A 12855-nucleotide genomic window follows, 5' to 3' on the forward strand; every position below is an offset into this window, starting at 1 on the left:
CTTGGTTGTTGGTGCATTGGGGGGTTCTGGGGGGTGGGGGTTCATTCTCTTGGTTGTTGGTGCGTTGGGGGGTTTTTGGGGGTGGGGGTTCATTCTCTTGGTTGTTGGTGCGTTGGGGGGTTCTGGGGAGTGGGGGTTCATTCTCTTGGTTGTTGGTGCGTTGGGGGGTTCTGGGGGGTGGGGGTTCATTCTCTTGGTTGTTGGTGCGTTGGGGGGTTCTGGGGGGTGGGGGTTCATTATCTTGGTTGTTGGTGCGTTGGGGGGTTCTGGGGGGTGGGGGTTCATTCTCTTGGTTGTTGGTGCGTTGGGGGGTTCTGGGGGAATGGAATCAATTGTATTTTTTTATTTTTCTTCCTTCCAGCTGTTGTATTCACTAAGGTCTACAGCTGTGGTATTCACTGTAAGGTCTACAGCTGTGGTATTCACTAAGGTCTACAGCTGTGGTATTCACTGTAAGGTCTACAGCTGTTGTATTCACTGTAAGGTCTACAGCTGTGGTATTCACTGTAAGGTCTACAGCTGTGGTATTTACTGTAAGGTCTACAGCTGTGGTATTCACTAAGGTCTACAGCTGTGGTATTCACTGTAAGGTCTACAGCTGTGGTATTCACTGTAAGGTCTACAGCTGTGGTATTCACTGTAAGGTCTACAGCTGTGGTATTCACTGTAAGGTCTACAGCTGTTGTATTCACTGTAAGGTCTACAGCTGTGGTATTCACTGTAAGGTCTACAGCTGTGGTATTTACTGTAAGGTCTACAGCTGTGGTATTCACTAAGGTCTACAGCTGTTGTATTCACTGTAAGGTCTACAGCTGTGGTATTCACTGTAAGGTCTACAGCTGTGGTATTCACTAAGGTCTACAGCTGTGGTATTCACTGTAAGGTCTACAGCTGTTGTGTTCACTGTAAGGTCTACAGCTGTGGTATTCACTGTAAGGTCTACAGCTGTGGTATTCACTAAGGTCTACAGCTGTGGTATTCACTAAGGTATACAGCTGTGGTATTCACTAAGGTATACAGCTGTGGTATTCACTAAGGTCTACAGCTGTGGTATTCACTAAGGTCTACAGCTGTGGTATTCACTGTAAGGTCTACAGCTGTGGTATTCACTAAGGTCTACAGCTGTGGTATTCACTGTAAGGTCTACAGCTGTTGTATTCACTGTAAGGTCTACAGCTGTGGTATTCACTGTAAGGTCTACAGCTGTGGTATTTACTGTAAGGTCTACAGCTGTGGTATTCACTAAGGTCTACAGCTGTGGTATTCACTGTAAGGTCTACAGCTGTGGTATTCACTGTAAGGTCTACAGCTGTGGTATTCACTGTAAGGTCTACAGCTGTGGTATTCACTGTAAGGTCTACAGCTGTTGTATTCACTGTAAGGTCTACAGCTGTGGTATTCACTGTAAGGTCTACAGCTGTGGTATTTACTGTAAGGTCTACAGCTGTGGTATTCACTAAGGTCTACAGCTGTTGTATTCACTGTAAGGTCTACAGCTGTGGTATTCACTGTAAGGTCTACAGCTGTGGTATTCACTAAGGTCTACAGCTGTGGTATTCACTGTAAGGTCTACAGCTGTTGTGTTCACTGTAAGGTCTACAGCTGTGGTATTCACTGTAAGGTCTACAGCTGTGGTATTCACTAAGGTCTACAGCTGTGGTATTCACTAAGGTATACAGCTGTGGTATTCACTAAGGTATACAGCTGTGGTATTCACTAAGGTCTACAGCTGTGGTATTCACTAAGGTCTACAGCTGTGGTATTCACTAAGGTCTACGGCTGTGGTATTCACTAAGGTCTACAGCTGTGGTATTCACTAAGGTCTACAGCTGTGGTATTCACTGTAAGGTCTACAGCTGTGGTATTTGGTGCATGTGACTAATAACATTTGATTTGATTCAGAAAACTCAACAGCTGGATTTTCACCAGAGGAACTGAAGGTACAGTCCAAAACCCTTCCAAATTAGTTCCTTTAGACCAGGATGAAGAGTGGGTCGGCATACCAAATGACACCCTATTCACTATGTAGTGCACTGCTTTGGACCAGCACCATACTGGCCCTGGCCAAAAGTAGTGCACTACATAGGGAATAAGGTATTATTTGGGACAAAGGCTGGGACTTCCACAACTGCCTGTCCATTGTGTCACATTGTGGACTTCTCCTGGATCCATCCCTGCCGTGTCAGAAATAACACAAACTCCAGGCTTCAGTTGTTTTCATTTAAATGTATTAACATCATTTATTAACATTTATTATGTGGGAATGAGACCTTTTTCATAAGTACATGGCACTATATACATTCCAGAGGAAGGACCACTGTCTACACATGGTGTCAGGGGAGGGGTAGGGAGACAGGACACAGTCAGGAGGGGTAGGGGGACACGGAGGGGTAGGGAGACAGGACACAGTCAGGAGGGGTAGGGGAGACAGGACACTGTCAGGAGGGGTAGGGGAGACAGGACACCGTCAGGAGGGGTAGGGGAGACAGGACACCGTCAGGAGGGGTAGGGGAGACAGGACACAGTCAGGAGGGGTAGCGGAGACAGGACACAATCAGGAGGGGTAGGGGAGACAGGACACAGTCAGGAGGGGTAGGGGAGACAGGACACAGTCAGGAGGGGTAGGGGAGACAGGACACAGTCAGGAGGGGTAGGGGGACACGGCGGGGTAGGGAGACAGGACACCGTCAGGAGGGGTAGGGGAGACAGGACACCGTCAGGAGGGGTAGGGGAGACAGGACACCGTCAGGAGGGGAAGGGGAGACAGGACACAGTCAAGGGGGGTAGGGAGACAGGACACAGTCAGGAGGGGTAGGGGGACATGGAGGGGTAGGGAGACAGGACACAGTCAAGAGGGGTAGGGAGACAGGACACAGTCAAGAGGGGTAGGGAGACAGGACACCGTCAGGAGGGGTAGGGAGACAGGACACAGTCAAGAGGGGTAGGGAGACAGGACACAGTCAGGAGGGGTAGGGGGACATGGAGGGGTAGGGAGACAGGACACATTCAAAGATGCGTAAAATGGCAGCCCTATGGTATATTAGTGCACTACATTTGACCAGTGCCCTATGGTATATTAGTGCACTACATTTGACTAGTGCCCTATGGTATAGTAGTGCACTACATTTGACCAGTGCCCTATGGTATAGTAGTGCACTACATTTGACCAGTGCCCTATGGTATAGTAGTGCACTACATTTGACCAGTGCCCTATGGTATAGTAGTGCACTACATTTGACCAGTGCCCTATGGTATAGTAGTGCACTACATTTGACCAGTGCCCTATGGTATAGTAGTGCACTACATTTGACCAGTGCCCTATGGTATAGTAGTGCACTACATTTGACCAGTGCCCTATGGTATAGTAGTGCACTACATTTGACCAGTGCCCTATGGTATAGTAGTGCACTATTTAGTGAATGTTGTGCCATTTGGAACGCACTTTAAAAAGTCACCCTTCACTTGGCTCTCTTCTCTTCTGATTGACACAACGTCAACTGTAAAACAATTGTTTTGTTAAAAATGTTCTTATAAAGAAACACTACTGTTACCCAAAACAATAACTAAATAATACTACTCATTTTGTCACATGGTTTTACTGTACAACAAACTAGGGACAGACAGGTTCTGCAAGTAGTCACAGTTGTAGCACAGTGCTGGGACCGTAGATATAGAATCTATAGACAGGACCGCCAGTCAGCCCAGCCATTACACCATCATTGATTTGAATGGGGGCTGTTCTATAGATGAAACACCCTGTTCTCTGTAACACCTACAGCTGTAACGTACACCACTTCAGATACACAACAACATTTACATGTGCAGCATCTCAACTCTCACTTCCTGTGTCTCCCAAATGGTAACCTATTCCCTATGTAGTGTACTGGACCCGGGAGCTGCTAGATAGGGATTAGGGTGCCATTTGGGATTCCACTGTCTGTCTGTCTCTTCTTCTCTTAAAGCACATTGAACATTATATATTTTTAGTAGAATGCAGGTATGTAATGATGTATTCATAGGTGATTAACTAACACAGACACAACTTTCATTTTAGTCATTACAGCTGAGCTTTTAATATGGGCCCTTCCTGCTCACCCTTAGGCTCCTGGAGTCAGGGGTCATAGGTCAGGGGTTTTAAGGGTCAGTGGCCTGTTAGGTAGTCCAGAGTGGAGTCAGAGAAGCTGGATCAGAGATCAGTGGCCTGTCAGGTAGTCCTGCGTGGAGTCAGAGAATCTGGATCAGGGGTTAGAGGTCAGGGGTCAGTGGCCTGTCAGGTAGTCCTGCGTGGAGTCGGAGAAGCTGTTTAGGAGTTAGAGGTCAGGGGTCAGTGGCCTGTTGGGTAGTCCTGCGTGGAGTCAGAGAAGCTGGATCAGGGGTCAGAGGTCAGTGGCCTGTCAGGTAGTCCTGCGTGGAGTCGGAGGCGAAGGAGTCTGCGTCCTCATTGTCCGAGTCTTCAGAGCTGTTGTCCGCGGCGGGTTCTCCGGTCAGAGCGATTCGAGCGTAGTCGTCTGTATCAATACTCTTACAGAAGTGGATGGCATATTTCAGCTTCTCCTCCAGCACCTGCTTACAGGAATACCTGGGCAGCTTGAGGAGAAAGAAACAGGTGTAGGACTCTGGTAGGAAGTGGTCCGGAGGGTTGTACTTATCCAGCACCTAGAACACAACGAAAGATCAACATGAAAACAGATAAATAAAAGCTTTTTTTTTTTAAATCTAACATTTCTTTAACCAGGGTGTCCCAGGTTGCCGTGGTACACCTGGTATACACTAACAGTCTATGTAGATGGTTCACTAACAGTCTATGCAGATGGTTCACTAACAGTCTATGCAGATGTTTCACTAACAGTCTATGTAGATGGTTCACTAACAGTCTATGCAGATGGTTCACTAACAGTCTATGTAGATGTTTCACTAACAGTCTATGCAGATGCTTCACTAACAGTGTATGCAGATGGTTCACTAACAGTCTATGTAGATGTTTCACTAACAGTCTATGTAGATGTTTCACTAACAGTCTATGTAGATGTTTCACTAACAGTCTATGCAGATGGTTCACTAACAGTGTATGCAGATGGTTCACTAACAGTCTATGTAGATGTTTCACTAACAGTCTATGTAGATGTTTCACTAACAGTCTATGTAGATGTTTCACTAACAGTCTATGCAGATGGTTCACTAACAGTCTATGCAGATGGTTCACTAACAGTCTATGCAGATGGTTCACTAACCGTCTAGTAACAGGACTAATTAGTGTTACATGGTAGAGACAAATGATGTTTGATTCACTGATACACATCGGCCCCGGATCAAATGTTACTGATTCACAGACAAGCATCGGTCCCGGATCAAATGTTACAGATTCACAGACAAGCATCGGCCCCGGATCAAATGTTACAGATTCACAGACAAGCATCGGTCCCGGATCAAATGTTACAGATTCACAGACAAGCATCGGTCCCGGATCAAATGTTACAGATTCACAGACAAGCATCGGTCCCGGATCAAATGTTACAGATTCACAGACAAGCATCGGTCCCAGATCAAATGTTACAGATTCACAGACAAGCATCGCTCCCGGATCAAATGTTACAGATTCACAGACAAGCATCGGTCCCAGATCAAATGTTACAGATTCACAGACAAGCATCGGTCCCGGATCAAATGTTACAGATTCACAGACAAGCAAAAGTTCCGGATCAAATGTTACAGATTCACAGACAAGCATCGGTCCCAGATCAAATGTTACAGATTCACAGACAAGCATCGGTCCCGGATCAAATGTTACAGATTCACAGACAAGCAAAAGTTCCGGATCAAATGTTACAGATTCACAGAGAAGCATCGGTCCCGGATCAAATGTTACAGATTCACAGACAAGCATCGGTCCCGGATCAAATGTTACAGATTCACAGACAAGCATCGGTCCCGGATCAAATGTTACAGATTCACAGACAAGCATAGTTCCCGGATCAAATGTTACAGATTCACAGACAAGCATCGGTCCCGGATCAAATGTTACAGATTCACAGACAAGCATCGCTCCCGGATCAAATGTTACAGATTCACAGACAAGCATCGGTCCCGGATCAAATGTTACAGATTCACAGACAAGCAACAGTTCCGGATCAAATGTTACAGATTCACAGACAAGCATCGGTCCCGGATCAAATGTTACAGATTCACAGACAAGCATCGCTCCCGGATCAAATGTTACAGATTCACAGACAAGCATCGCTCCCGGATCAAATGTTACAGATTCACAGACAAGCATCGGTCCCAGATCAAATGTTACAGATTCACAGACAAGCATCGGTCCCGGATCAAATGTTACAGATTCACAGACAAGCATCGGTCCCGGATCAAATGTTACAGATTCACAGACAAGCATCGGTCCCAGATCAAATGTTACAGATTCACAGACAAGCATCGGTCCCGGATCAAATGTTACAGATTCACAGACAAGCATCGGTCCCGGATCAAATGTTACAGATTCACAGACAAGCATCGGTCCCGGATCAAATGTTACAGATTCACAGACAAGCATCGGTCCCGGATCAAATGTTACAGATTCACAGACAAGCATCGGTCCCGGATCAAATGTTACAGATTCACAGACAAGCATCGGTCCCGGATCAAATGTTACAGATTCACAGACAAGCAACAGTTCCGGATCAAATGTTACAGATTCACAGACAAGCATCGGTCCCGGATCAAATGTTACAGATTCACAGACAAGCATCGGTCCCGGATCAAATGTTACAGATTCACAGACAAGCATCGGTCCCAGATCAAATGTTACAGATTCACAGACAAGCATCGGTCCCGGATCAAATGTTACAGATTCACAGACAAGCAAAAGTTCCGGATCAAATGTTACAGATTCACAGACAAGCATCGGTCCCAGATCAAATGTTACAGATTCACAGACAAGCATCGGTCCCGGATCAAATGTTACAGATTCACAGACAAGCATCGCTCCCGGATCAAATGTTACAGATTCACAGACAAGCATCGGTCCCGGATCAAATGTTAGATTCACAGACAAGCATCGGTCCCGGATCAAATGTTACAGATTCACAGACAAGCATCGGTCCCAGATCAAATGTTACAGATTCACAGACAAGCATCGCTCCCGGATCAAATGTTACAGATTCACAGACAAGCATCGGTCCCAGATCAAATGTTACAGATTCACAGACAAGCATCGGTCCCGGATCAAATGTTACAGATTCACAGACAAGCAAAAGTTCCGGATCAAATGTTACAGATTCACAGACAAGCATCGGTCCCAGATCAAATGTTACAGATTCACAGACAAGCATCGGTCCCGGATCAAATGTTACAGATTCACAGACAAGCATCGCTCCCGGATCAAATGTTACAGATTCACAGACAAGCATCGGTCCCGGATCAAATGTTACAGATTCACAGACAAGCATCGGTCCCGGATCAAATGTTACAGATTCACAGACAAGCATCGGTCCCGGATCAAATGTTACAGATTCACAGACAAGCATCGGTCCCGGATCAAATGTTACAGATTCACAGACAAGCATCGCTCCCGGATCAAATGTTACAGATTCACAGACAAGCATCGCTCCCGGATCAAATGTTACAGATTCACAGACAAGCATCGGTCCCGGATCAAATGTTACAGATTCACAGACAAGCAACAGTTCCGGATCAAATGTTACAGATTCACAGACAAGCATCGGTCCCGGATCAAATGTTACAGATTCACAGACAAGCATCGCTCCCGGATCAAATGTTACAGATTCACAGACAAGCATCGGTCCCGGATCAAATGTTACAGATTCACAGACAAGCATCGGTCCCAGATCAAATGTTACAGATTCACAGACAAGCATCGGTCCCGGATCAAATGTTACAGATTCACAGACAAGCATCGGTCCCGGATCAAATGTTACAGATTCACAGACAAGCATCGGTCCCGGATCAAATGTTACAGATTCACAGACAAGCATCGCTCCCGGATCAAATGTTACAGATTCACAGACAAGCATCGGTCCCGGATCAAATGTTACAGATTCACAGACAAGCATCGCTCCCGGATCAAATGTTACAGATTCACAGACAAGCATCGCTCCCGGATCAAATGTTACAGATTCACAGACAAGCATCGGTCCCGGATCAAATGTTACAGATTCACAGACAAGCATCAGTCCCGGATCAAATGTTACAGATTCACAGACAAGCATCGGTCCCGGATCAAATGTTACAGATTCACAGACAAGCAACAGTTCCGGATCAAATGTTACAGATTCACAGACAAGCATCGGTCCCGGATCAAATGTTACAGATTCACAGACAAGTATCGCTCCCGGATCAAATGTTACAGATTCACAGACAAGCATCGGTCCCAGATCAAATGTTACAGATTCACAGACAAGCATCGCTCCCGGATCAAATGTTACAGATTCACAGACAAGCATCAGTCCCGGATCAAATGTTACAGATTCACAGACAAGCATCGGTCCCAGATCAAATGTTACAGATTCACAGACAAGCATCGCTCCCGGATCAAATGTTACAGATTCACAGACAAGCATCAGTCCCGGATCAAATGTTACAGATTCACAGACAAGCATCGGTCCCAGATCAAATGTTACAGATTCACAGACAAGCATCGGTCCCGGATCAAATGTTACAGATTCACAGACAAGCAAAAGTTCCGGATCAAATGTTACAGATTCACAGACAAGCATCGGTCCCGGATCAAATGTTAGATTCACAGACAAGCATCGGTCCCAGATCAAATGTTACAGATTCACAGACAAGCATCGGTCCCGGATCAAATGTTACAGATTCACAGACAAGCATCGCTCCCGGATCAAATGTTACAGATTCACAGACAAGCATCGGTCCCGGATCAAATGTTACAGATTCACAGACAAGCAACAGTTCCGGATCAAATGTTACAGATTCACAGACAAGCATCGGTCCCGGATCAAATGTTACAGATTCACAGACAAGCATCGCTCCCGGATCAAATGTTACAGATTCACAGACAAGCATCGGTCCCGGATCAAATGTTACAGATTCACAGACAAGCATCGGTCCCAGATCAAATGTTACAGATTCACAGACAAGCATCGGTCCCGGATCAAATGTTACAGATTCACAGACAAGCATCGGTCCCGGATCAAATGTTACAGATTCACAGACAAGCATCGGTCCCGGATCAAATGTTACAGATTCACAGACAAGCATCGGTCCCGGATCAAATGTTACAGATTCACAGACAAGCAACAGTTCCGGATAAAATGTTACAGATTCACAGACAAGCATCGGTCCCGGATCAAATGTTACAGATTCACAGACAAGCATCGCTCCCGGATCAAATGTTACAGATTCACAGACAAGCATCAGTCCCGGATCAAATGTTACAGATTCACAGACAAGCATCGGTCCCAGATCAAATGTTACAGATTCACAGACAAGCATCGGTCCGAGATCAAATGTTACAGATTCACAGACAAGCAAAAGTTCCGGATCAAATGTTACAGATTCACAGACAAGCATCGGTCCCAGATCAAATGTTACAGATTCACAGACAAGCATCGGTCCCGGATCAAATGTTACAGATTCACAGACAAGCATCGCTCCCGGATCAAATGTTACAGATTCACAGACAAGCATCGGTCCCGGATCAAATGTTAGATTCACAGACAAGCATCGGTCCCGGATCAAATGTTACAGATTCACAGACAAGCATCGGTCCCGGATCAAATGTTACAGATTCACAGACAAGCATCGCTCCCGGATCAAATGTTACAGATTCACAGACAAGCATCGGTCCCGGATCAAATGTTACAGATTCACAGACAAGCAACAGTTCCGGATCAAATGTTACAGATTCACAGACAAGCATCGGTCCCGGATCAAATGTTACAGATTCACAGACAAGCATCGCTCCCGGATCAAATGTTACAGATTCACAGACAAGCATCGGTCCCGGATCAAATGTTACAGATTCACAGACAAGCATCGGTCCCAGATCAAATGTTACAGATTCACAGACAAGCATCGGTCCCGGATCAAATGTTACAGATTCACAGACAAGCATCGGTCCCGGATCAAATGTTACAGATTCACAGACAAGCATCGGTCCCGGATCAAATGTTACAGATTCACAGACAAGCATCGGTCCCGGATCAAATGTTACAGATTCACAGACAAGCATCGCTCCCGGATCAAATGTTACAGATTCACAGACAAGCATCGGTCCCGGATCAAATGTTACAGATTCACAGACAAGCATCGCTCCCGGATCAAATGTTACAGATTCACAGACAAGCATCGGTCCCGGATCAAATGTTACAGATTCACAGACAAGCAACAGTTCCGGATCAAATGTTACAGATTCACAGACAAGCATCGGTCCCGGATCAAATGTTACAGATTCACAGACAAGCATCGCTCCCGGATCAAATGTTACAGATTCACAGACAAGCATCGGTCCCGGATCAAATGTTACAGATTCACAGACAAGCATCGGTCCCAGATCAAATGTTACAGATTCACAGACAAGCATCGGTCCCGGATCAAATGTTACAGATTCACAGACAAGCATCGGTCCCGGATCAAATGTTACAGATTCACAGACAAGCATCGGTCCCGGATCAAATGTTACAGATTCACAGACAAGCATCGGTCCCGGATCAAATGTTACAGATTCACAGACAAGCATCGCTCCCGGATCAAATGTTACAGATTCACAGACAAGCATCGGTCCCGGATCAAATGTTACAGATTCACAGACAAGCATCGCTCCCGGATCAAATGTTAGATTCACAGACAAGCATCGGTCCCGGATCAAATGTTACAGATTCACAGACAAGCAACAGTTCCGGATCAAATGTTACAGATTCACAGACAAGCATCGGTCCCGGATCAAATGTTACAGATTCACAGACAAGCATCGGTCCCGGATCAAATGTTACAGATTCACAGACAAGCATCGGTCCCGGATCAAATGTTACAGATTCACAGACAAGCATCAGATGTTTCACCTATGTTGGCCCAGGTGATATTTAAGAGTGTCTGGCCCAGGTGATATTTAAGAGTGTCTGGCCCAGGTGATATTTAAGAGTGTCTGGCCCAGGTGATATTTAAGAGTGTCTGGCCTAGGTGATATTTAAGAGTGTCTGGCCCAGTGCTCCAGTTGTCTTGATAGATGTGGAGGGTTAACACCTTTAGTTGGCCCAGGTGATATTTTTGAGTGTCTGGCCCAGGTGATATTTAAGAGTGTCTGGCCTAGGTGATATTTAAGAGTGTCTGGCCTAGGTGATATTTAAGAGTGTCTGGCCCAGGTGATATTTAAGAGTGTCTGGCCCAGGTGATATTTAAGAGTGTCTGGCCCAGGTGATATTTAAGAGTGTCTGGCCCAGGTGATATTTTTGAGTGTCTGGCCCAGGTGATATTTAAGAGTGTCTGGCCCAGGTGATATTTTTGAGTGTCTGGCCCAGGTGATATTTAAGAGTGTCTGGCCCAGGTGATATTTAAGAGTGTCTGGCCCAGGTGATATTTAAGAGTGTCTGGCCCAGGTGATATTTAAGAGTGTCTGGCCCAGTGCTCCAGTTGTCTTGATAGATGTAGTTGGCTCTCCCTATTTGATTTGTAGACAAACGTTCCTTTATCTAATCTTCCCTGTTTTTGTCCATATATCTAGATACGTATGGTTCCTGTATGGTACCAGTCCATGTATCTAGATACGTATGGTTCCTGTATGGTACCAGTCCATGTATCTAGATACGTATGGTTCCTGTATGGTACCAGTCCATGTGTCTAGATACGTATGGTACCAGTCCATGTATCTAGATACGTATGGTTCCTGTATGGTACCAGTCCATGTATCTAGATACGTATGGTTCCTGTATGGTACCAGTCCATGTATCTAGATACGTATGGTTCCTGTATGGTACCAGTCCATATATCTAGATACGTATGGTTCCTGTATGGTACCAGTCCATGTATCTAGATACGTATGGTTCCTGTATGGTACCAGTCCATATATCTAGATACGTATGGTTCCTGTATGGTACCAGTCCATGTATCTAGATACGTATGGTTCCTGTATGGTACCAGTCCATATATCTAGATACGTCTGGTTCCTGTATGGTACCAGTCCATGTATCTAGATACGTATGGTTCCTGTATGGTACCAGTCCATATATCTAGATACGTATGGTACCAGTCCATGTATCTAGATACGTATGGTTCCTGTGTGGTACCAGTCCATGTATCTAGATACGTATGGTTCCTGTATGGTACCAGTCCATATATCTAGATACGTATGGTACCAGTCCATGTATCTAGATACGTATGGTTCCTGTGTGGTACCAGTCCATGTATCTAGATACGTATGGTTCCTGTATGGTACCAGTCCATGTATCTAGATACGTATGGTACCAGTCCATGTATCTAGATACGTATGGTACCAGTCCATGTATCTAGATACATATGGTACCTGTCCATGTATCTAGATATATATGGTTCCTGTATGGTACCAGTCCATGTGTCTAGATACATATGGTTCCTGTATGGTATCAGTCATTCCAGACCAGTATAGAGTCGTTCCTGAAAGGGCAGATGCACATCTCTAGTAGAGAGGTTCAACTGATTCAAATGTCTTGGACAAGAAAGAGATTGATTAATTGACTGGCTGCCTGGCTGACTGACAAGTTCTCACCTGGACAACGAAGTCTCGTCCTCTGAAGTCAGCGATGGTGCGTGGGAGGCGTGTCCGTCCCCAGACGAAGCGCAGGAACAGAGATCTCTCTGTGTTGGAGAAGGACTCCATGACCTCCCAGAACCAGTGGATGAGAGGAG

General features: G+C 45.6%; 1 protein-coding gene across 20 annotated transcripts in view; it reads right to left on the reverse strand.

The window, feature by feature from the left end:
- Nucleotides 1-2214: 2214 nt before the first annotated feature.
- Nucleotides 2215-12855, reverse strand: part of herc2 (HECT and RLD domain containing E3 ubiquitin protein ligase 2) — a 228445-nt gene continuing 217804 nt past the window's right edge. For 19 of the 20 annotated variants that reach the window (XM_090236518.1, XM_090236516.1, XM_090236507.1 and 16 more), the window contains 2 exons: nt 12716-12855; nt 2215-4656 (listed from right to left, as the gene is read on the reverse strand). The exon at nt 12716-12855 is cut by the window's right edge and continues 73 nt beyond it. In XM_090236518.1, the coding sequence (XP_090092644.1) occupies nt 4384-4656; nt 12716-12855 (413 nt within the window). In that variant the 3' untranslated portion in view covers nt 2215-4383. The remainder of the gene's footprint in view (nt 4657-12715) is intronic. The other variant, XM_090236499.1, reaches the window with a different exon arrangement.

Source organism: Oncorhynchus mykiss, chromosome 5 (genome assembly GCF_057628025.1).
Source record: "Oncorhynchus mykiss isolate SJ-2025 chromosome 5, ASM5762802v1, whole genome shotgun sequence".
Classification (NCBI taxonomy): Eukaryota; Metazoa; Chordata; class Actinopteri; order Salmoniformes; family Salmonidae; genus Oncorhynchus; species Oncorhynchus mykiss.